The 26366-nt window shown below is 37.1% G+C and overlaps 2 protein-coding genes across 6 annotated transcripts in view; one reads left to right on the plus strand and one right to left on the minus strand.

Annotated features, from left to right (window-relative positions):
- The window catches only part of LOC132826255 (putative pre-mRNA-splicing factor ATP-dependent RNA helicase DHX32), a 76821-nt gene extending 63275 nt beyond the window's left edge, over nucleotides 1-13546 (plus strand). For 4 of the 5 annotated variants that reach the window (XM_060841982.1, XM_060841984.1, XM_060841986.1 and 1 more), the window contains 7 exons: nucleotides 2512-2611; nucleotides 3124-3282; nucleotides 4872-5063; nucleotides 5555-5704; nucleotides 5936-6126; nucleotides 6588-6769; nucleotides 13253-13546. In XM_060841982.1, coding sequence (XP_060697965.1) covers nucleotides 2512-2611; nucleotides 3124-3282; nucleotides 4872-5063; nucleotides 5555-5704; nucleotides 5936-6126; nucleotides 6588-6769; nucleotides 13253-13439 — 1161 coding nt within the window. In that variant the 3' untranslated portion in view covers nucleotides 13440-13546. The remainder of the gene's footprint in view (nucleotides 1-2511; nucleotides 2612-3123; nucleotides 3283-4871; nucleotides 5064-5554; nucleotides 5705-5935; nucleotides 6127-6587; nucleotides 6770-13252) is intronic. The other variant, XM_060841985.1, reaches the window with a different exon arrangement.
- Nucleotides 13546-26365, minus strand: bccip (BRCA2 and CDKN1A interacting protein). The gene is made up of 7 exons (XM_060842002.1): nucleotides 26215-26365; nucleotides 25548-25622; nucleotides 25361-25441; nucleotides 24104-24193; nucleotides 18723-18907; nucleotides 14579-14750; nucleotides 13546-13992 (listed from the first exon to the last, which is right to left on the minus strand). Exons 1-7 carry the CDS (start codon nucleotides 26320-26322, stop codon nucleotides 13822-13824), a joined length of 882 nt encoding a protein of 293 aa, XP_060697985.1. The 5' UTR covers nucleotides 26323-26365; the 3' UTR covers nucleotides 13546-13821.
- Between the last annotated feature and the right edge of the window lies 1 nt (nucleotide 26366).

The raw sequence follows: 26366 nt of genomic DNA on the forward strand, positions 1-26366 counted from the left end.
AGTCTTCCTTGTTCAGAGAACAGTCTAATTCCGTTTTGAATGGCTCATTGAACCTGTGTCCACCACTGTCATGCAGTGAATTCCAGACCTTAAACACTCACTGTGTGAATTTGTTTTTCAGATTGCTTTTGCGTCTTTAGCCAATTAATTTAAATCTGTGTCCTCTCAGTCCCAATCCTCACAAAAGGGTGCAGTTTTTACCTATTCACTCTGCACAACCCATTTCAATCTTCTGTCTGAGAGAAAAAGAAACTATAAGTTTCAATCTGTCCTTATAGCTGAAGTTTCTAATCTATGGAACTATTCTTATGAATCTTTTGTGAACTCTCTCTCCAATACCTTCATAACCTTCCACAGTACAACACTCAGAGCTGGATGTGAAACTCCAGCTGAAGCTGAACCAGAATCCAATTATACAAGTTATCTATAACCTCCTTGGACTGATATCAATATCCACCATCTACTCAGTGAACTGCAGATTGTGTAGCTCCTTTTAAATTTGTAATGATCCAAGTAAAAACAAACTAACAATAAAGCTTTTATGTAAAAAAAAGTTTAAAGTTTAGTTTACTACAAAGGTATCCCTGAAGTTTTCCTAAGGATAAAAAAAATACATTTATTTACAAAATTACAGGTACCAAAATTAAAACAAGTACAATTTAGGTTGAACTTGCATGAAGAAAATCCCAGTAAGTCTATGTGGTGTATTGTTAGAGCCTTGTGCTGAAACAAAGAGGTTAGCTCTTTAAATGAGGTCTAGCAGCTTTAAGGGATATTATGGTTGGGTAGGTGGTGGTTTATTGTAGATGGGCCACCTGGACAGCATGATTTGGGAGGGAGAGAAGATTCCCTGTTTATTCAGTAGTCCTGTGCTTTTGGGACTTTCACACTGCCTGACTTTCTTTCAATAGAACAGTAGATGGTTTCTGTAAACCTTTTCTCTTTAGTTAAAATTGTACTGAAGGTAGTTCTCAAAGCCGTCTACTTAAGAGTTTTACACAGTGGATGTTCAGAGGTCTTTTTTTAAATGCAGTCCAGAGGTCAAAAATGGTGGCATGTTAGATTTGAGGAACATTGGGACGTACAAAGGAAGAAGTCAATTATGCTGAGTCACTTTTAAGTTCTTCCTGTTGTCTGATGTTTCTTTCTGACGCTTGATTTCTTATACTCAAGCAGCAGATATTTCAAGAATCTATACATATCCAGATTTGACTCTGAAATCCACTAATATTTGCAGCTGTGTAGTCAGGTGACTTGTAACTTTTTTTTGTCCTTTGTGTCAAGTTAGTCAGATTAGATTTTAAATCTATATCACCATAGTAGACTGTAAAGTCATAACGCCTTTGACCATGACATTAAAATACTGTACATTTTATTAAGTGTGCTCTCTAAATTTGTCTTGCTATATTCAATACTTACACATATATATATACCTCCATGTTCCTTTGCTCATGTGTCCCCTTTGGGAATGGGCCTTTTATATTGTCTCTTCCCAGAGCCTCTTGATCAGCGGCAGAGACAATACATACTGTACTGCAAGATCTTTTCAGAATTTATTTTTTGAGTATTCAAAAAATTTATAATTGGAATCATTCAAACTTTTTGGGGTATCAGAGATGTATGGAATGAAGAAGTGATAGGGTTTCCATCCAGCAGCAGAGTGCTGCAGCAAGAGCCCATGTGTGGGTGAGCAACTTTGGAGTTAGATTAAAATGGGAAACAAATACTTGTAGAATTCTGATGAGACATACATAGAAGCATGTTCAAAATTCATTTTCTTGTAAAGTTTTAGTGAAGTGACATATATCCCACTAGTTAAAAATCTGTATTGGCCATCACCAAAGATTCATTTTCCAGGTACGTCAACCCTTGAACCTCAGTTCAAGTCCCACAGTTTGAAAACAATGCTGCTGTTATCTGGTATACTTTACTGAAAAATGAAGAAATATTTTCATGTACAAAGGCTAATGAATGGTAGCATTTTATACATCTACCACTAGAATTGACAGAAAGTTTATTGTTAATTAATTGTTTGGCAGTTTACTAGTTTACAAGTAGGTAAATAAATTACTTACAAAGTATGCAAACTCTTAATGGTGGCTTTCAGAAATCTTAAGAAATTCTTGTGAATGGTCTTACCATGTCCAACAATTGTTAAATCACTATCTTGGAAACAAGTAGTCCAGTGTAAAAAGTCATGGGAAGCTGATAGGCATGCTTATAAACTGAATGATTTTATCTGATAAAACTCCAGCAGCCCCTCTGAAGTCCCAAATATTTGATTTTATGTGACAGGAGCCTCAATTTCCTAGGTTGTGGCATGCTGAAAATGTTGCTAGCTGAAGAGTGTGCATGTGCACTGCATATGTGGAGATCATCTACCTGTGTGAATTTCTCTACAGCTTTGTTTAAAGTAGCTTTGTTCATGTTGGATACCCAGCTGCCTAAACAATTCTGCTTCTCTTTCATTTTTATTTATTGACTGTAATTTTGTTCACTGTTTAATCCTAGGTTTACAATCCAAGAATACGAGCAGATTCCTTAGTGACACAACCCATTAGCAAAATCCAGGCTGACATGCGCACACAGATCAGGGGCTCAGCTGGATTGGGTAACATTTCTGAAATCATTTGATATTGTTTAAGATAGATGAGATAATATACATAAATCAATGAAATATGTGTGCTAGAAACTCGAACTACTGAAACTGGTGATACCAAGAAAGCAGGTGATTCCCTTATGTTGTAGTTGCATCAAAGGGACTTTTACTCTAGAGCTTCTTGTGTAAGACATGGGAGTGGTTGATGCTGGTAATGGTTCCTTCCTTTGAGTAACACCAACAAAATTATTTGCAGTGAGGGAAAATTAATTGCTAGCAATATTGGGGTGGGTATAAGAATATGTAAGATAATATGTCTTATTGCACAAGCTCAGGATAACATTGTGTTCATTTCTTGACACCAAAGAATAAGAAAGAAATGTTAAGGTTTCCCATTTACTCTACTTCATGGAACAAATATTGGTTTTGCCTGAAGTTTTATATAACTATTATTGTAGCCTTTTATTTTGCATAAAAATAAACTTCAAATTGTATAACTGAGCTATTCTAATTGGCTTCTTAAGGTAAATGTTTCCGATTATACACTGAAGAATTTCTGAAGAAAGAGATGACAGAGCTTTCACCCGCTTGTGTACTAGAATCCAAGCTTACACGCATGGTTTTATTTCTGAAAAGAATGGCTATAGCAGACATGGGCCAGTGTGACTTTATTGATAAGCCAGGTAATATTATAGTAAAATATGCATCAAATGGGTGAAATGAGATGTTAATGTGTTTAAAATATCAAAATTTGACCCAGGTTCTCCAGTTCCAATGAGGTGTCAACACTTATGTAATATTTTTGAAACCTCAATTTATTTTCTGCACCTGAAAATTAAGTAATCCATAAATCCCAATATACTTATCAATTCAACACTTTTTAGACAATACACATGTATTGCTAAAAATGTTCTACATCTTTAATTTTATACCCAATGAAAAATAATCTCGCTTGAAAAACTTTAAACATGAAACTGTGATTGATGTACAAAGCATATTTCAGCAGCATGTATAATTATCCTATTGTAATCTCACAACACATCAGGTCAGTGTTTGCATTATATTTTACTTCTGATGGCTGCATTTAGCTTTCTCTGCATTTTTTTTATAAATTCCATTGCCAGAATACAATTTTGTTTGTATTGCACAAATCCTTTGTCAAAACATGATCCAATGCCTAAAATCAGAAATTTTGAACAGCTGCAAGGTTCAAAGTTAAAATTATGTACAGTACATTTAAGTCTATAAAAGCATTCTTTCTCGATTTAAACAGATTGATTTCAGAGTCTGTTCTGGCCTACTAAAAATCTGTCTTATGAAAATCTATATGCTGTCATCTGTACCCTAATTAACAGAGCAGTTCTAAAGCCATTGTTAGGAATCTATTGACTAGCTATGTCAGAGATGGCTGAGCAGTACTGTATGCTACAATTATGACATATGCCAAATCTTTTCAGATTGTTAAATTCAGCAGAAATTAGAAACATTCATGGAGATGCATAAATTCTACACAATCAGCTGTACTCTGGCTACTGAATATGAACAAGATGCCAAAACAAAATTAAAAGTATTTTCCAACACCACTGCATTAAATGACCCAATTTACCCAGTAATTGTAAAGATAGTTTGAGAAGAGAAACAAATTACTATAATTCTGAACAGTTGTAGAAAATTTAGGTGCATGCATTGCTTACTGTAATGTTGGTCAAAGTATTTTCTCAGATCTCCGCCTGCTCCCAGCAATTAGGTTCAAGGATGCTGCACTTTAAATAATATAGTTAGATGTCATGGACCCAAAGATTGGGTCTAGATAGTTTAATCAACCTGTTCAAACATGTTATATAACATGCTTCTGGAGCAAGTGTAACTTGAACCCAGACCTTCTGGCCAACAGTAAGGATACTACCACTCCGGCACAAGAACTCTTTGAGTGTGGGTCATGGCAAGCTTAAATGTAATGGCTAATACTTTATGTAATTAGTACTTATGAACCACTTGAACCTGCTCATTGCCTATACAAGTTGAGCATGTGTGGTGGATTCCTTACAGCTTCGAATAATTTGTCAGCAAAAGTGATTTTTTTTAAAACCAGCAGTTGATACTGCAGTCTAAAAATAAAGTTTTGACTGGGATAATAATTATACATCATAGCGGCGTAGAAAGAAAAGAATGATGGGCACATAAATTGTGCTCATATAACATGCTACAATGTATAGAATTTAAAATAAGTTCGTCATTACATAATAAACAATTATTTTGCCTTTTCCACCAGCCCCTGAAGCCCTAATGCAGGCATTAGAAGACCTTGATTACCTTGCAGCCCTGGATGATGATGGAAATCTGTCAGAAATTGGAATCATTATGTCAGAGTTCCCACTGGATCCCCAAATGGCAAAAGCTCTTGTTGCATCCTGTGAATTTGATTGTGTGCATGAAATGTTAACAATAGCTGCCATGGTAACAGGTATTTGAGCAACTAGTTACATTTTTGTACTATTTTTTCTGTTTTCGCCATGTTGCACAGACTAAAATGAAAGCAGCAATACCAGGTAGCATGTCAAACAATTTCAGTCTTTACTTTGAATGATGACATGTATTTAAAAAGAAAATTAGATCACAATACTCATATTTTTGGAAGAAACACAAGTTTTGTTTTACTATGTAAGCCTCTATAACTCCCAGCCTTAAAAAGTCATTCTTCTTTAAAATGTTCGAATTTGCGTGCATTAATTTTTGATTATGATATCTGTTTTCATTTGACATTTTAAAGATCTGCTAGATTTTGATGTATACATGTTCATAGAACATATTTCAACTTTTGAACATTAGAATTCTTTCCCAGAAAGTTTATACCAAGCTTCAATACATTTCAATAGAGTCATGAGTACAATAGAATGACAAATTACACCTATAACATTCTGCAGTAATTGTTTCCTGTGTTTTCTCTCTGTAAAGCTCCCTTTTGTTTCTTGGATCCACCTCCTGGTTCAGAGGAAATTGCATGCACTTGTCGGAGGAAATTTTTGCATTCAGAGGGTGATCACTTTACCCTTATAAATGTTTACAATGCATACAAGCAGAACAAGCTGTTATCATCAAACCAATGTAAGTAAACTTTAAAATCAGAGGAAGGAAGACAGTTGAAGGGGATCTTTGTTAACTGTTGAAAAATCTTTTTTTTGCATAAAGCTTTCCCTTTAAACTCTAGTTGTTAAAAAAGTTGAATAAAAAATTATTTCAATTGATTTTTACTCCTATCCATCTTCTGTTAAACTTACTATTTGAAAAACACAAAAATTCTGTTGTTCAAATGAATTTTACTTTATTCTTATGCAGTCTGTGAAGATGAAAAGTGGTGCCATGACAATTTCTTGAATTGCTCTGCTCTGAGGACAGCAGATGCCATCCGAACTGACCTACTGGATATTATGCAACGCATTGAATTGCCCATTTCAAAACCTGCTTTTGGTACACACAAGAATTCACTGAATGTGAAAAGAGCTTTGTTATCTGGTTATTTCATGCAGGTAAAAACTTTTGGGAATATCTTTCACCGTAATTTTGTAACTGATTCTGACTTCTGAATTGTGACTGTGTGTAAAAGTACAAGATAGCACTGTGAAGAGTTGCAGTGTCCACTCAAAGAGTTAAGGACTATGGAAATATTTATTTATCTCTCTAGACTCTTTATTTATCATTCTCTTTACTGTGTGTTATGATACAGCTCATCAGTTTTTTTATTTTCTTCATAAAAGTCCAATCAATAAATGACCAAACGCTTCACCCATCAAGTGGCTTTGAATACTGCTTAAGTTAGAGACACAAATTGACAACTTGAGAACTGATGCAAGAATCCTTCCATGGCAGAAACTATAGACTTGCTTTACTGTTACTTGAACATCACACAGTAATAATACAGGAATTTTTAGTTCTACAGTTTGCAATTGTACAAACTTTCATTAGGCCAACATAACATTCCTATTTCTAGACAGCTCGAGACGTTGATGGATTAGGAAACTATGTCATGCTAACGCACAAACATGTAGCACAGCTGCACCCTTTCTCAAGCTACTGTTCCACAAAATTAAAACCAGAATGGGTTTTGTTCCATGAATTTACAATATCTGAGAACAACTGCATCAGGATCGTTTCAGATGTATCACCTGAAATGTAAGTATACCTTCATAAATTCTTTCAGAGTTCAGAATCCAAACAGAGGACCGTTTAAAAATCTCGATTATAAAAGTAGTTAATTGAATGCTTTAATTTGTGTTGGCTTCAGATAGTGTCAGTTAATCTGTGCAATTAAATGGCAAAATTACCATCAAGGGTTTGAAAAGATATAAAATCAGATAGAAAAACTGGAATGATGTATAAGTATTCCCTCGGTCTCAAATTGCATGACCAACTCAGAACAAAAAGGTTTTTCTGCTGACGGATGTCATTTTGAGCAATAATGATAAGAAATACCATTGGTGAATCTTGATTTTTCACATTTAATCCTTATTTTCCTATATAAAATCTGCTTCCTTCTCTTAAAAGTTGGAGTTTATCTTTGCCAGTTAATTAGCAATTCAAATTAAAGGATTTTGCCTCTAACCATTTCCTTTCAAAATGACGTTTGAGTCATATAGCATGGAAACAGTCCCTTGCTGACCAGGTTTCCTAAACTAGTCCCATTTGCCTGCATTTGGCCCATATCCCTCCAAACCTTTCCTATTCACGTACCTGTCCAAATGTCTTTTAAATTTTCTAACTGTACCCGCATCTACAACTTCCTCTGGCAGTTCATTCCATATACACACCACTTCTCAGGTCCCTTTTAAATCTATCTAAAATCTCACCCTAAACCTATGCTGTCCAGTTTTGACCTCCCCGACTCTTGGAAAAAGACCTTTGCCCTCACGTTATCTATGCTCCTCATGATTTTATAACCTGTACACAGTCATCCCTCAACCTTCTAAACTCCAGTCAAAACTCCAAACTCTCCTTATAACTCAAACCTTCCAGTCCCATAAAATCCTTGTAAATCTTTTCTGCACCCTTTCCAATTTAATAATATTCTTCACATAGACGGGCCACCAGAACTGTATGTAGTACTCCAGAAGTGGCCTCAAAATCCCGCACTTCCGCAACATGACGTCCAAACTCCTATCCTCAATGCTCTGACCAATGAAGGCAAGCATGCCTTACACCTTAAGAGCATAAGAGCAGAAATTAGGCCACTCAGCCTATCGAGTCTGCTCTGCCATTCAATAATGGCTGATAGGTTTCTTAACCTCATTTTCCAATTTTGACCCTCCCTTGGCAATCAAGAACTTATCTCTGTCTTAAATATAATCATTAACCTGGCCTCCACAGCACTCTGTGGCAATGAATTCCACAGATTCATCACTCTCTGGCTGAAGAAGTTTCTCCTTATCTCTGTTCTAAAGGGTCTTCCCTTTACTCTAAGGCTGTGTCCTCAGGTCCTCATGACTCTTGCCAATGAAAACATCTTTCCAGTGTCCACTCTGTCCAGGCTGTTCAGTATTCTGTGAGTTTCAATCAGATCCTCCTCATTCTTCTAAAATCCGAGTATAGTCCCAGAGTCCTCAAATGTTCCTCATATGTTAAGCCTTTCATTCTCGTGAACGTCCTCTGAACCCGCTTCAGAGATAATACATCCTTCCTGAGTTATGGGGCTCAAAATTGCTCAAATACGCTAAATGTGGTCTGACCAGAGTCTTATAAAGCCTCAGACGTAATCTCTGCTTTTAAATTCTAGAACTCTCGAGATGAATGACATTGTATTTGACTTCCTAATTACCAATTCAACCTGCAAGTTTACCTTAAGATAATCCTGGACTAGGACTCCCAAATCCCTTTGTAGTCCTGATTTCTGAATTTTCTCCCCATTCAGAAAATAGTCCATGCCTCTATTCTTCCTATCCAAGTGCATTACCTCACACTTTCCCATGTTGTATTTCACCTGCCATTTCTTTGCCCACTCTCTTAACCTGTCTAAATCTTTCTGCAGCCTTCCCACTTCCTCAATATTACCTGCCCCTCCACCTATCATTGCATCATCTGCAAACTTAGCCAGAATGCCCTTAGTTCCTTCATCCAGATCATTAATATATAAAGTGAAAAGTTGTAGTCGCAACACTGACCCTTATGGAACGCCAATAGTCACTGGCTTCCATTCTGAGGACATTTTTATCTCCACTCTGCCTTCTGCCAGACAGCCAATCTTATAACAGTGTTAGTGTCTTGCTTCTAACACCAATGGGTCCTTATCTTACTCAGCAGCCTCCTGTGCGGTACCTATCAAAGGCCTTCTGAAAGTCCAGATTGATAACATCCATTGGCCCTCCTTGGTCTAACCTGCTCATTACCTCCTCAAAGAATTCTAATAGATTTGTCAGACATGACCGCGCCTTGATGAAGCCATGCTGACTTTGCCCTATTTTACCATGCACTTCCAAGTAATCAGATATCTCAAAATTCACATTGGACTCCAAAATCTTACCAACGACTGAGGTCAGACTAATCGGTCTATAATTTTCCATCTTTTGCATTACTCCCTTCTTAAATAGGGGATTACATTGGCAATTTTCCAGTCCTCTGGGATCCTTTCGGATTCCAGTGATACCTGAAATATCACAACTAAAGGCTTCTCTATCTCTTCAGTTATCTCCTTCAGAACTCTGAGGTGTAGCCCAAATGGTCCAGGTGATTTGACCACTTTCAGACCTTCCAGTTTTTATGCACTTTCTTCTTGTTGATGGTCACTGTACTCATTTCTGCCGCCCAGCATGCCTGAATTTTTGGGATATTACTTGTGTCTTTCACCATGATGATTGATGCAAAGTAGTCATTCAATTCATCAGCCATTTCCTTGTTCCCCATTACCAGTTTTCCATTATAATTTTCTAGTGGCCCAATGTCCACGTTACCCCTTGATATATCTAAAGGAACGCTTGCAATCTTCCCTAATATTACTGGCTAGCTTACCATCATATTTAGTCTTCTCCCTCCTTATTTCTTTCTTTGTTGTCCACTGTCGATCTTTGAAGGCTTCCCACTGTCCTTCGAAACATTACATGCTCTCTTTTGCTTTTATGCTGTCCCTGACCTCCTTGGTCAGCCATGGTTGCCTCATCCCTTCTTTAGTATGCTTCTTTTTCCTCAGGATGACGTTTTACTGTGTCTCCCAAATTACTCCCAGAAACTCCTGCCATTGCTGTTCCACTGTCTTTCCTGCTAGGTTCATCTCCTGGTCAATTTTGGCAAGTTCATTCCTCATGCCTTTGTAGTTGTCTTTATTCAACTGTAATACTGGCACGTATGATTCTACCTTTTCCCTCTCAAATTGTAGAGTAAATTCAATCAAATTATGGTCACTGTCTCCTAAGGTTTCTTTCACCTTAAGCTCCCTTTCAAGTCTGCCTCATTGCACAACACTAAATGCAGAATTGCCTATTCCCTAGTGGGCTCCACCACAAGCTGCTCCAAAAAGCCATAAATTCCTTTTCTTGAAATCCAGTATTAACCTGATCTTCCCGGTTCACCTGCATATTGATATCACCCCTCTTCACCACTCTGTCTCCTTGTGACACCACTTTCAATCCCAATCCCCTTAGTCTCTCTGATCAGTAACAATCGTCAGGGATTTACCATTAAATGTTTACATCCTGATCTCATTTTTCTTCATAACATGCAACACCTCACATTAGCTAACTTAAACTCCATATGCCACTCCCTGTCCATTGACCCAGCTTGCCAGTCATCCATTTTTCAAACCATTGTCACACCAATGCAGCCTATATCTTCCAATTTCAACAAAAAAGATCAATTTCAACATCCCAATTACAAATCTCCATACTCTTTCTTTCCTCCATTTCAATACCATGCTGCTTCATGAGTAATTTTCAATGTAGCTTCTATAGTGCTAAAGAACTGAAACTGAATGTGACCTTTGTTTCAAAGACAATGGAGATGTTCAGCAATCACTCCAACTCTAAGGCTTGCACTATTTCCAATGTATTCTCCTACTATACCTGTAGTCATCTGTAACATCCATATCATTTCCTCTTTTTTGGTAGGTAATACTGAGGGCTAAATTTTGACAGCCTCTCATTTTAAGATGAAGGCCAAGAAACAGGAAGCCTGGCAAGATATGGTGGGAAGGAATTGAGCAACTTGTTCAATGTGTTCTAACCACAATGCCATTTTGTCAACACTTTCCTTGGCCACTAAGATGCCCTTTCCTTATAGCTGCAGCTTCAGCACTGGCCAGTGCTCAAAGTGCTGAGTTGGCAGTCCTTTGAGTGGTTCAGCAGACCTCTTATGGTGAGGTAATAGAGCTTAACGCTGCCAAAGCTGAAATTATTTGTTATCTCAGGGTCTCAACTGCCAGCCTTACGTTGGCTTGCCTCCTGCTTTCAGTGCTGGAGGTGGGACTCCTAGCTCATGCATTAATATTCAGCCCTTAGACTTGCACCTATATTCCGTCATTAATCACCTATTTCAAACTTTGAGACCTTATTTCCTCAAACTTAATGCTGGCAAAAGATATCCTCTTCAATTCCTGCAAGTCCTCTAGCTTTTGTTTCTATCCATATGCTTGAGCTATGACAAAGACATATAGTCATGAACTATTCAATCCCAAATGTAGATTTGAAATAAACCAAACTGCTAAAAAAAACTCAGCAGAGTCCACATTTCAGGACCAGTGATCCTTCACTGGAGATTACTTTTCATTCATTTCTCACCAGCACTCCAAATGCCTACTGTTACTAAAAACTTGAGATTCCAGCTGCCTAAGCTGATCTCTTTTCCATTGCTACTAAAATTCTATTTGGACTTTACTGCTCATTGAATTCCACAAAACTTTTCCAGCACCATCATTTAATTCAAAGTGCCAATGCCAACATATTCACTTATTCAAATTCAATGCTTCCTGCAATTTTTCCAACATTTTCAAGATCTGGACATATACAAATAGCCTTGTGTGCAGTGCAAATTTCAAAATTTGCAGACAAGTTGGAAGCATTGTGAAGTAAGGATGATCATAGTAAGTTGAGAGAACACAATTAGGTTAGTGAATGGCCAACAGACTTGGAGCAGAGATTTGTCATATGATTCTTAAAAATGTGAAGACACAATATAACAAAGAATATAATTCTAACTAAAATTGTGCAATCATTGAAGGTGATAGCACAGAAATTGCTGGAAAAACTCAGCAAGTCTGGCAACATCTACGGACAGAAAGCAGAGTTAAATTTCCGGGTCCAGTGACCCTTCTTTGTAATTGTTGTTTGCTTAGTTATGCGGTTAGATTGGAGAAGTGGAGGTTATTCTGAAAAAAGGCCAAGGGAAGATTTAATAATAAAATTTCAAAATCATGAACGAGTCTAGATTGAGTAAAGATAAATTGTTCCCATTGTGAAAGAGTCACAAACCAGATGATTCTGATCAAGAAGAATGGCTAAAGGACATTATTTCTGGAATGTATTGCCCAAGTGCATAGTATAGGTAAATTCAAATCATGGCTTCCAAAGGGAAACTGTTAAAAACCCAAAGAGAAAAAAAATTACAGGGCTATGGGGAACAGGTACAGGAGTGAGACTAGCAGAGTTGCTCTTTAGACAGAGCTTGCATTGATATGGGCCATACTGCCTTTTTCTGTGCTGTTAGCAGTATGTTATTTGACTTGAATTTCAAGTCACTTTTCACAACAATCTTGTGGTAGTTTTATCAGTTAGACATTTCAGCACACATCTGTTACTCCTTGCTCTATTCCCTACAACATTCCATAAAACAATATTCCTTGATGCTCTACCTTTACTCTTTACTTTCCTCATACGACGCTTAAATTCTTTCCTTCCAAATCCTCTGGAAATATGAGGAATAACAAGAAAATTAAGTTAGCATGGACATAACATTTTTTCCCTCACTTCCACTTATTTTCCCAGCTCAACCTCTTTTCTGTCTTTTTATGCTATATAGAATATGTGCTATCTTGGGTAAACTCAAATCAGATATAGATTGCTTTTACTGCTGCATCCCCAGACATTAGTGAGTAAAGCATCAACAACAAAAAAAAAATTATTTGGCGCATTTAACTACTGAATCTGGCAATATAAAATTGCATTAAAATTAAGAGATTTGAGAAAACTAAGCCCTTACCCATGATTTCCTACAAATTGTGGTTTAAAAACTGAAAATCTCATTCAAAACAGAATCTGAAAGAGGCATTCATGTTCTGAATGACACAGCACCAAACTAGTTATTTTCCCATTACAGTGGAGTCATTTGAGTTAATTTACATTAATACTATCTGAAGCTTTGTAGATGTGTCAGGTAATAACCATCCAGACTCTCAGGAAGACCTTCAATAATGTTTCAAATCACTTTTGGTCAGTGTTTAAGTTACAACAGTCTAGCATGAGCCTTGATTCTAGTGGCAATAGGGTTCTGATGTTACAAGTTCTCTTTCTGACTGCGCGATATAAGTGAATAGCTGAATTTGTCAGCAACTGAAGAGGTCAAACACAGCTGGTTGTGCTATGTTTTAGGATGTTTGTTCAAAACACAGTTTTGAAATGCACAAAAAGGCAGGCTTAAGTTACATCAGATTCTTCATTTGACATTTTGTTTCCCCTATAGGTTTGTACAGCTGGCTCCTCAGTATTACTTCACCAACCTACCCCCTAGTGAGAGCAAGGAACTCCTACAGGAGATCATTGATCACTTCTCAAAACTGTCAGATGGAGACGAACAGCATGTATCCAACAAAGAAAACAAACAAGAAGATCTTAGCCACCAACATGAAGACAGATGTGTGATTCAGTGATGGACTGAATTGCACAATTACTAGAATGGGCAAAAATAATTCAATAGAACAATAAAGGGCCAAAGCTTATGTTTCTATGTTGTGAAAAAATGTCACATAAAACATCTCCAGGAACTTGAAAAGCTTTAATTCTCTTTAAAGCTGACTTCTTAGATTTTCCTCTTGGTTAATTTTTAGCCCAAATGTATTCTTTTCTTTAAAAATTTTAATATTCATTTGTCTAAATAAAAACAGAACAAAGAAAAATGTTTTATATTTCTATTTCAAAAGGTATCACTTCTTTAAAATACCAAGTTAATGGGATAAAATACTCATATTTACAATTTGAAACTTTAGTACAATTTATTTTTCCAAAATGGATGATTTCTATAGTTTCAGTTCATCATATTGTTAAGTACTCCTCGAGTTTGTTCATGATTGCATTTATTCGGTCAGCAGGAATTAGCATAACTGTTCGAAGAGGTTTCATAGGTATGTCATCAAAAGACCAGCGACCAGATAGACAGCTGTCACTGTCTTCTTGCACAGAGTAGCTGTATGTTATAACAGATTGCTAAAACGAAAGCAGATAATTAGAACATGGAAGTCAAATTAAAAGATACAACATTCAACAAAGCAAAAGTGATGCATTTAAAGTTTAAACCATAGTAGACACATTACATTTCCCTTATTCACAGATTTCATTAAAACAAAAAACTGTAATACACAGGTACTTTGACAATAAGCTTAACAAGGAAGTGAATCAAACTTTAACTGACCTATCACACCAAATACAGCAATCTGTTTTAACTGGCACCTTATAAACCAGTACTTTCAATAAACTGGCAAAAGTTAGATGTCTGGAGGTTTACTGTGTTATCACAATCTCCATGATGTCTGAGTAGTCATTTGAGGGTGAGAGTGAGAAGGCTCTCTGCCATTAAATTTTATTATTTCAATTGCATTATTTACAGAATAAAACATAGAAATAAAGTATAAACAGTGGTGTGTCTACCACTGTATTACACTTCTGTTACTGTGTGATTTACACTGATTACGTGGAACTTTTATTCAACCGGCTCACTGCTCATGGACCCATAGGTGCCGGCTAATAAAACACTTACCGTACCTTTTTTTAGGATGGGGTGCAAGGAACTCACCTCATAAAAGAATTCCTCTTCTGCATTTGTAAACATTAGTTCTTCTTTCACTTTGCCCTTTTGTTGTGGCATGTTTTTCTTTCCCACTTCCATATAAGTCTTGCTGATCATAAGGTAATAATGACTTTTGCCACAAGGTTTATTGCTCTTGTGGGCATCCATCAATTCAGTTCTAAACACATTCAAGATAGTATTGAAATTAAATATAGGAAAATTTTCATGAAAGAGGTATGTTAAAGTAGAATATTTAAAGAATTGTGCTTCTGTTTGCCAAATCATTAGCTTTACATTGCAAATAAATAACAATCACTCAATTATGATCCAAAACATTAAGTCCTTCTTCATCACCAGCCTGAGTTAAATTCAACAGGAGTATCATTAGCTAATATGTTTGTGGGCTTTTGAAAATCCAGAGAGGGACCTCTAGTATCTTGAACACTTCTGGGCAATACATCTTAAATGATAGATGTTTTTTTAATCAGACCAAGCAGAGATGTTATGTGCCTCTGCAGCAGGTGGGACTTGAATCCAGAAATCCTGTTTCTGAGGTAGGGACAGTTTGACTGCACCATATGAATATACTATTCACAAAAAATGGCAATAAATAGACCTCAAAAGATTCCCTCCAACTCAAAGCCATGGAGACAGGCAGAAACATCCCAAAAATCTAATGAACCATATATATGCACTTACTCTCAGGGTGACACAGACATACCCACAGATATTATACGTTCCTAGCAGCCTAAAAGGTTGGAAATTTGTGAGAAATTCATTAACGCATTTTAAGAAAAAACAAATATCCTACCTGAACACCTACTTCTAAAAGATCTACATAACTGTACTGATAGACTCTCTTGTCCTACACTTTATCAAGAATTCCTGAATACTTGTTCCATGTGCACATTACAACTGTCAACAGGGATAGATACCAGATGTGGAGAGGTGGTCACACCACAAGCTAAGACTCCACTGACAAGGAGTAAATGGATCACTTTCAGACATAGAAAGGAAACCAGCAGGCATTGCAGGAGTCCCCTATGAACATTCCCCTGAAAATAGGTAAACTATTTTGGAATTTGTTTTGGAGCAGAGAGAGAAAAAAAAGTGGAGAGAATGGCCTCAGAGGAAAGTAGCAGCAGCCAAATTTATTGTATCACATTTAGCTCTGCTGCATTAGAAGCAAGGAATAGTGTGGGAAGGTTATAGTAATAGGGGATTCAAATCATAAGGGGCATAAGTGAACATTACTGTGGTCACAACGAGTTCAAGGATGGCATGATGCCTCTCAGGTGAGGGTCAAGAATATCAGTGTGACTACAGGACATACTTGAATGGGAATGGGAGGGTGAACAGCCAGTGGTTGTGATACATATCTGCCAATAATATAGATTTTAAAAATTCCAGTGAGTTGGAAAACAAGTTAAAGTAGGACCTCACAAGGTAGAGATTTTGATATTGCTACCGTGCTGTATGCTAGAAATCGCAGGGTACACCAGATGAATATGTGGCTGGTGAAATGATACAAGAGAAAGATTTCAGGTTTCTATAACATTTGAACAGGTCCCGAGGGAAGTGGGACTAGTATAAGCAAGGTAGATTGTACTTGTGTAGTACGATCGGGGAGACTTTAAACTAAAAGACAGGAGAATTGGGAACCTATAACAGGAAGACAGAAGACTGGGAAACAAGGCAAAAACAAAATGACAGAATGGAAAATATGAAAAGTGACAGCAGAGCATTTAAATGGCAAAACTCAAACAGAGCCACAGTACAAAATAATGCAAACAGGACTAAGAATGTTAAAAAGATATGCTTTAAGGTCTCGCATCATAATGCACACAACATTTGTAACAAAATGGATGAATTATTCACATGAATAGGTATAAACAGTATGATACTGTTGGGACTGCAGAGACATGGCTGTATCATGAGCTGGGTGGAAATTGAATATTTAAGGGCATTCAGTTTAAGGAAGAGCAGACAGAGGAAAAGGAAGTGGAGTAGCCATAAGGTGGACGGGATGCTCTTCAGAGGGTTAGTGTGAACTTGATGGGCCGAGTGGCCTACTTCCACACTGTAGGGATTCTGTGCTTCTATACTGTGTAGGAGTAGAAAGAGAGCATTGGGCCCATGAAATCTGCTCAGACATTCAATCATGGCTCAGATGTTTCTCAACCACATTCCCCTCTCTTCTCCATATCAATTTGATACCTTCACTAATGAAGAACTTTCCTCTCTGTCTTAAGTACACTCAATGACTTGGCCTCCACAGCCATCTGTGGCAATGAGTTCCAGAGATTCACCATATTCTGGTTGAGGAACTAAACTTCACTAGCTGCTGTGGTAGGATCCATTGCTGGTTAAAAAGATAAATTAATGCAACAGAAGAAGGGTATTAACTCCAGTGAAGTGGAATCTAGCAGAAGAGCTTAGAAACACCATGGGGCAGAAAATGATTGTGGGAGTAGTGATAGTCCCAAAATGCAGTGGTAATGCCAGTGAAGGCATTTGAGACGCACATAATAAAAATAACAGCTATAATTTTATGGTTGACTTTAATCTGCATATAGATTAGGCAAATAAGTTTAGTGACAATGCTGGAAACTGAAGGGGAGCTGGAGTATGTGATCAATGCTTAGACCCCAGCTATTCATAATACATATTAATAATTTAGATGAGGGAACTAAATGTAACATCTTCATGAACTATGAGAATACAAAGTTGCTTCATTGCAATTTGGACAAGTTGAGTGAATGGACATATGCTTGGCAGATAAAATATAACATGAATAAGTTTAGAGAAATTTGGGGGGGAAATCTCATAGAAACCAGTCAAACTCTAACAGAACTAGGTAAGGTAAATGCAGGAAGGATGTTCATGATGATAGGGAAGTCCAGGACCTGGGGTTACAATCTAAGGATATAGAGTATGCCATTTAGCATTAAGGTTAGAAGAATTCTTTTCCATCCAGAGTTGAGTCTATGGAATTCTCTATCACAAAGTGATCGTGAACACAATGTTGAATGTTTTCAAAAAGACAAAAGATATAGTTCTTAGGTCTAATGGAATCAAAAGCTATGGGGAAAAAGCTGGAACAAGTACTGAGTTGGATGATCAATGGTGATCACACTGAATGGCAGAGCAGGTTCGAAAGGCCTTATCCTGCACCTATTTTCTGTTAAACTACACTTGTGTGACAATCCACTACATTATACTTTGTTATCTCTTGCATTTTTGATGATAAATACAAGTACTTTGTTTAGATCTGTCAGTAAGGGAACCACTGAACAACGTTTAGTATTTCAGAAACAACTCATTTTATTCTTCCTTCACTATGAAATTAAAATTAAAGTGGTACAGGTCTTAGCATGCTTTTTCATTTCCTAACTGAATTAGAACTCCTTCACCAGTTTGCAAGTAATGGAAAATCAATGGAAGCACCAAGCCAAGCTATTGTGGCATTCAACCATGCTAGTTTTGGAAATGACATGCCAATCAAAAGAAAACTAGGATCCCAATTACTCCATTAAGATTACCATTTTCAGCCTAGACAGGGTGATAAACCACTAGTGTATCTATTTTAACGCTGTCTATAATACAAAGTTGGATAGTGATTAGATCCAACTTTTGTAGATATTCATTATGGCTTAGCTGGAAAATATGGGCAAGATTGTGGTAGCTGAATTAAAGATTCATCAATTCATACTTAAAAAGGAATTTGTACAGATGCTGTCAAATTTGAAACCTTACTATATATCAAAAAAAAATTGCAGGCCCACATTTGAATTTGGAAGCCATGGGGTTGAGCTTAAACTGTAGATTCAGGCTGTCTAACATACTGGTCTTACCTACCTACAACTTTTTTTTAAATGGAATACATAATATACTAGCAAGTACAATTATGAGTGTATGCAATAAGCAACAATAATTTTTTCTGACCATTTACTCCAAATGTGAATCAATACTTTGTCTACTAATGAGGGCCTCACTCATTTATGAGGAACTTTTAACTAATTTTATTGTACTAATTTGTGTCATTAGATTAGAAATTCAACATGTTTCTGCCAACACCCCCACCATGTCCTTGGATTGTTCACAAACAAGCCTTTTATCACAACACAATAGCTCAGCATAGGGTACTTACTGGAGTTGTTTGTGCAAGGGCAGAGAGATCTGTGGTGGCACATTGATGAAGCGCTCACTGATGAGAAAACTCACTGGCTTGCTGTTGTCATTTAGTATTTTGTCCAGCTGCTCAGCTGTACCCTGGTGATGAGACTTGGACTGGCTCAGAACCAATTCTTTAATCTGCTTAACAGACTCCATTCCCTAGAGATCACAGAAATAAATCAGCCATAATGATTTACATTGTGAATTAGTTTTATGCTGAGGCACAATGATTAAAAAAGTAGCAAAAATCTGCATGTTTTTCAGATAAAACTTGTAATCATTTATGTTACTGAAAAGGCTTTAACAGCAAAGTAGCCATTATTACTAGCTTTCGGAGTGATGCTCCTTCATCAGGTAATAGTGGAGGGTTCGATCGTAACACAGAATTTATAGCAAAAACTTAGTGTGATGTAACTGAAATTATACTTCGAAAAATTGATTGTCTGTTAAGCCTTTCATCTGTTAGAATACAGTGATAGTTTCGCTTCTTTCATGTGTAAATCATAAAACCTTTAAGTTGCATTCCCGGGTTAGCTGTGAACAATGGAGATAGCTAGACAATATGTTGAAGGTGTTGGCCCCCTGTGTTCTCTGTCAGAGGGGGCCAACACCTTCAACATATTGTCTAGCTATCTCCATTGTTCACAGCTAACCCGGGAATACAACTTAAAGGTTTTATGATTTACACATGAAAGAAGCGAAACTATCACTGTATTCTAACAGATGAAAAGCTTAACAATCAATTTTTCGAAGTATAATTTCAGTTACATCACACTAAGTTTTTGCTATAAATTCTGTGTTACGATCGAACCCTCCACTATTACCTGATGAAGGAGTGTCGCTCCGAAAGCTAGTGTGCTTCCAATTAAACCTGTTGGACCATAAAAATCACAGCACCAGGTTAACATTATTGAATATCCAGTGGCTTGAAAATTTTATTGCAGCTGTCAAATTGAAGGTACAGTTTTATTTTGAAAACTGTTAAGAAAATCTGGATGAGAAGAAACATTATTTATTTTGATTTTACATTTATTTAACTCCAAACTTACCCAACTCATGCAGCTCAAGCAAACCCTAGCCACAAATGAATTTAAAATCAATTTGAATAGATGTGCTTTTAATTATGATAATGTCTCTTGTTATATAGTTGCATAACTGCTTCTAATGAATACTGTATATGTCTCCACCTGTCACTGTTGCATTTTTTTCCCCCACCAGTTAATAGGCCACTACTTAAAGTAAATCATGCCATTCTAACAAAAGCAAAGTGTAACTGATCCCAGATTGAAATCTCTTTAGATCCCCAGAGATCTAAAATGAACACAAAAAGCAGTGGAGAAACTTTGGTTTGACAGCAGTGGAGAAACAATTAAGATTCAGACCAATAAGATTCTTCTTCAGAACTCAAGTTTTCTCCAGAACTTTGTTTTTATTTCATGACATTCTAATTTTATGCTGAATTACACAGAAGTACAGAAGTGGTTTCTCATGCTATTTGTACTTTACGCAGGCAAAGTCAGTTCAAAACATTTAAATGGAAAATTACCAAATTACAGACACAATAAAGAAAATTACTCAATGAAATATTTGGAGCATCTATCTTACCTCTTCATATAGCTTTCTCCAAACTGTCAATTCTCACTGTACTTCCCATTGTTTCCTCAAGTCTAACTATTTATTTATTCCTGCAATCATGTTATTTCTTCATTGCAATGCATTTCATGACAGGTTGAGCTTCCTGTATTTAATTTCTGAACTTGCTTGTTGACGACTTTGGACTGCACAAAATCACCTTTCCTTGACTAGCAAATTTGAGATTTGTCAGTGTGTATGACAGACATTTAGACCCATTGTCCTAAAGATTCAGTATGAAATCAAAAGCATGAAGCAGCTAAATCGCAAGCACATAAGCAGTTGTTACATAAAATGAGCATTAAAAAAAGAGCCATGCCAAGTAAAATTACCAGGTGCTCTCAGACATTAGAGGAATACAAATATTTTAGACCCACTAAAAGATTTTTGATATCAAATTATTTGCATTGAAGATCTGCCTTGAGATGCAGTGCAACATCTATCTTTCAGCACAAGATGAAACTAGCCAATTATGCCTATTCACATTTTTTTCAGCTGGAAAAATTTTATCCACTTCTGATAAAGACTCTTTTTAAATAATCAGTTTCCTTTAAAATGATCATTGCCTTTCAAGCGACTTTTGAAAAAATATTCCATGTTTAAAATGCTTTCTATTAAAATTCTTTTATCTTTCTTTATTATTGAGTGATGAATTATTGTATTTGTCAAACAGTGGATACTAATTTTCACTAACTGCCTGCACAGTATCTTTTGAAAGTTTTTGAAAGCTGCAACTGGATTCCACTTCAATCTCCATCTATAACATTTTAATTCCAGGTCATTTCAGTCAATGATCATCTCTCCTCTTCTAATCACTGAATCTGACCATTCAAATGATGTTGTTGTATGCACTGTGCTTATTCTCAAAGTTTACATATCATATTCAATGAAGTTTCCACTAATCCCTTTTAGGAAAAGGAATCTGCCTTCCTTACTGCATTTGTCCTGCAAGTGATTCCAGACCCACAGCAAAGTGACTAACTTTTAACTATCCTCTGAAGTGACCTAGTAAGCTACTCCATTGTAGCAAACTTCCATCAAGTCCAAACAAAGGGGTGAAATTGACAAACCATGCAGCACCAATCTAGGAACTAAAAATGACAATTATGAATAGCCCTGTTGACATTACAAAATCCTGCTTTACATCATCTGGGAGGCTGGGCCAAAATTGACACTGCTGTTGCACAACAACTGAAACAACAGCCTTACATCATATTCACAGAATTACAGCTTACAGACAACAATGCAGACACCACCACCACAACCTCAGCTATATTCTGTCCGAATGGCAGGACAGACCAAACAGAGGTGATGGGACAGCGGTACACAATCAAGCAGACGTTCAAGACCTCATGATATCTCAAGTCAAGTATAGAAAAGGAAACCTCATGCTGTTTATTATCTATGGTCTTCAAAGACAGTCTGTAACGTCATGACCTTGCATATCTCCCAATCAAGTGGATGATCCACTCCAACATCCTTCAGAGGATGCCATAAGTGCAATATCTTGAAACAATTCAATTCATTCCACATGACATCAAAAAGTGATTGAAGGCAGTTTATTTGTATAGAATCATTCGCTAGCCATAGTACTGAAGGGCTGCTCTCTCAAACTAGCTTTCCAGCACAGCGTTAGCATCTACTGACAATGAAAAAATGGCCAGGGAATTTCCTGAACATAGAAGACAAAACAATATGACCTTATCAGTTATTGCCTTATCAATAAACTTGATCAGCAAAGTGATGACAAGACCATTGACAGTGCTATCAAGAAGTAACCAGACCACTGATACCTAGTGTCACTCAACTTTTAGCCTCACTGCAGTCTTGGTCTACATTTAGATAAAAAGGACTGAACTCTAGAGGTGAAGTGCAAGTACTGTCTGTCTCAACGTAACATTCGACCAATTATGGCAGCAAGGAGTTCTCTAATGACTGAATGATGGCCAGCACCATTTGCAACTCCTCAGGTACTGAAGCAATCCATATCCATATCAGCCAAACCTAGAATAAATTCAGCATTTGGCTACATGGCAATATCCACGACAAACAAATAGCAGGCAATAACTATCTCCAACAAAAGAGAATCTAACCACCATTCTCTAAACTTTCAATGGCTGTGCCGTCACTGAATCCCCGACTATTAACATCCTAAGATTCCCACTGAATAGGAAGTAGCCTGGAGGAGTGACATAAATACTATGGCCATAAGAACAGATCAAAGATTAGGAATCCCACAGCAAGTAACTCACCACCTGATTCCGCAAAGCCCACCCACAATATACAATGCACAAACCAGGAGTAGGAATGGTACTCTCCACTTGCTTTGATGAGTGCATCATTCAAGGAGCTTGACATCATCCAGGACAAAGCAACCTACTTCATTAGCACCTCATTCAAAACCTTTAGCATTCACTCCCTTCATCACCAATGCACAACCAATGCAGTAGTGTGTAGCATCTACAAGACAGACTACAGTAACTCACCAAAGCTCCTCCAATAGCATTTTTCATACCCACAATCTTTGCAACCAAAAAGAACAAGAATAGGAACACCAACTGCATATGCGCACCCCCCCCCCCCCCCCCCCAACCATCCTGACTCGGGAATATATTGCTGCTTTTTCACTGTTGCTGGGTCAAAATTCTGGAACTACCTTTCTAACAGTACAGCAAGTGTACCTACACCTCTCTAACTACAAGGCAGCAACTCACCACCACTTCTTCCAGGACAATCAGAGATGGACAATAAATACTGGCTAAACAGCAACATCGATTCCCATGAACAAAAAAAAATGCATATGTCTTATTACAATTTCTTCCTCACAGTTTGCCATCTGATGTTGGCAAACTTTGATAATTCCCATAAACATGTTTAAATCAGTAAAAGAGGACAAAAACAAAATTCCCATGGAGGCTCCTGTAGAACATCACGATCCAATAAGTTTTTAAAAATCCATCTACCCTATTCTTAGATCGCTTTTCTCGAACATTTCTATAAATACCATGTTCTCTTTTTTGAATCATACCTCTTAGATGACTAAACATAATATCTATTAACTTCATTCTCATTATCTCCATTCTGAAATTTTTCCCCCAAAATTAATTAATTTGCTTAAGCATTACTTGTCTTTTGCAAATCAACATTAACTATTCTCAATTAGCTCATGTCCAAGAATTCGGAGATGGTTGGGAATGTAAAGTAATCAGATCAACCATCAGGCTCAGCGGGTTGAGTGTCCTACTCCTGCTAATTCACACATGTGCAGCTCACTACCATATTTCCTATTCACTTATTTCATCCTAACTGAGAAATTCTAGAAGTTTACCCAAATTTTCAATTTTGAACATGGACGTAACATTTGTCAATCTCTAGCCATTTTGCATAATTCCTACCCCCAAAAGTGCTTGTAAAAATTTAAGGGTAGCTTGCTTGCTTCAAAAGGTGGTGATTAGCACCACTGCCCTTTTTCAGGGCAAAGCACCAAGAATCCTGATTTCAATAATTTACATCAACATAAATGTTGAGTTTAGTTGCAGTATTTAATAGCTATTAAATGTATTGGTCATGAAGACAATTTTTAAAACAGTCAAGGAAAACATGTAATAATTTGCTTAATTTCTATATTAGATGATATCAGTTGCATATAAATTCAGGAAAATTAATACTTCACTCCCAAACATAAAGCAACTTACAAACTCAGTTAATGCATAGTGCATTTACCTTTCTTTCAGTCAGATTTATAGCAGTGATGAACCCAAAGATATCATCTTCATCACCATCTTCATTATTTTCATCCAATATCTCAGCTTGCTTTAAAATATAAAACAATTCAGTTATACAACGCAGTGAAGCAAAAATTCAGGCTAAGTAGAACATACAAGTCTTATTTCCATTTAATACCTAGGAACACTTCAGAAGTCGTACATCTCATTTTATTTCGAACCCCTGATACTTCATTGACTTTCATGTTTCGCCAACATCAAATCCGAAGCAAGCCCTTTATTGCATCATATATTATGAATATAATTTACATGGCACCAAATAGTGCAATGTACTTTAATAATATCAAGGAGTCAAGATTAAAAAATGTCAGGAACCATTCTCATCTTAAAATTAAAGATACTTCTAGTAACACATCCCAATGTCATTCTTATAAACATAACTGTCAGGGCAAAAATATGTTGGCAATAATGAGGCAATTAATATTGATATACCCTGATAAAGCATTATGCATGAAGCATTAATCCAACTTTCTTCACACCTCCAACATTCTGTTGTGATGTTTCATCCCCCCACATTGAAGTACCACTATTTCAAATTTCCAACAAGCTATTATCCCTGTATAATTGGCCTGAGAGGATAGATATGAAATCCAATAAGCAGGCAGTAACAGGATTTCTTTCTCTACAAGTTAGAGGAGAATATACATTTTACATATAGGCTATCATGACAATTAGGAGGAGAGAGTGAGGACTGCAGATGCTGGAGATCAGAGCTGAAAATGTGTTGCTGGAAAAGCACAGCAGGTCAGGCAGCATCCAAAAAGCAGGAGAATCGGCATTTCGGGCATGAGCCCTTCTTCAGGAATAAAACATGACAATTATACATCTTGAACCGTAGCAATTGCTATACAAACTGAACTCTTACATCAAAGCTCTAAAAGAAATTTTAAAATAATAGTTGCATTTCATAAGGAAGGAATCACAGTGATACTAATACCATCTGCTCATAAATCTCCATCTCTGAACAGGTCTCATGCTTATGATAATTAAATCATATCAAGGATATGAAACATTACAGGTGAACAGAATAATCTGGAATTAGCAAAACATGCATCACTAATATCCAATCACTATTATGATCTGTGACTTTTTATGAACTAATTTGGACCAATTAAAAACCAAATTTATTTTTCTTAGTTTTGATCAGGTACTTTGTCATAATATTTAAGAAATGTACCCAATTCTGCTGACTTACCCGGATAACACTTCCAACATGATTTTGTTGTATTATGATGTCTGCTAGTTCAGTGATGTTGACGCTGGCCTTGAGAAATAACTGCAAAAGGAAAAATAATTGAATGTGGCATTAAAACTGTTACAAATAGATACTAAATTTGCAAACCAAAACCTACATGCAAAGAATTTCAGATTTTCCAAGTTACCTGTTGTAACAATCTCTTGATTCCATTATGATCAATGTCAGATATGGTATGCGCTTCAAAATCTACTTGCACTTCCTGCAGGATAGAAACACACAGTCCATGAGACAACACTGGCAAAGTCTGTGTTCTTTACCCCATTTGTAATAGCAAACATGGTGCCAAGGTTCCACCTTGCACCATTGTAGTTAGGTAGGGGGCTCCAGGATTTAACTCAGTGACAGTAAGATAATTAACGTATATATTTCCAACACAAGCAACTTGGAAATGCCACTGGTATGGCAAATGAGTTTGGGAAATTTAGAAGGAATATTGGTGAATTGCTGCAGTGTATTTTGCAATGGAGGTGGTGAATCTAGTGATTAAGTTGGAGGAGGTCCTAATTAATTGGGCTCTCTCATCATGCTTGCCCCCTTCCCTTCTTACCCTCCTCCAATCCCTTGCCAACTTTCCTGTCTTGCCATCCTGGGAATGGGGAAGAGAAGGTAGGAGAATGGGATTCAGAAGTACATCAGCCATGATGGAGCAGACTCGATGGTCTGAATGACCTAATACACCTCCTGTATCTTACAGTCTCCTCACTCTGTCCTCCCCGACCCCACGTGGTTGCTCGCGCTCGGGTTCGGGTTCTGTCCCCGTCTCGCGGTCGGCTCGGCCGTTATTTTCTCACTTGCTCTACTTCTTGCTCCGATTCTCCGCTGCTGTCCCCGGACTCCTCATCCGATGCACTTTCCTCTACTGCCGGATCCAGCTGCCGCCGTTTGGCCGACGACGCCATGGCCCCGAGCTCAGCGTCAGCGGAACTACATTTCCCATAGCCGG

The sequence above is a fragment of the Hemiscyllium ocellatum genome, chromosome 22, assembly GCF_020745735.1.
Source record: "Hemiscyllium ocellatum isolate sHemOce1 chromosome 22, sHemOce1.pat.X.cur, whole genome shotgun sequence".
NCBI classification, from domain to species: Eukaryota; Metazoa; Chordata; class Chondrichthyes; order Orectolobiformes; family Hemiscylliidae; genus Hemiscyllium; species Hemiscyllium ocellatum.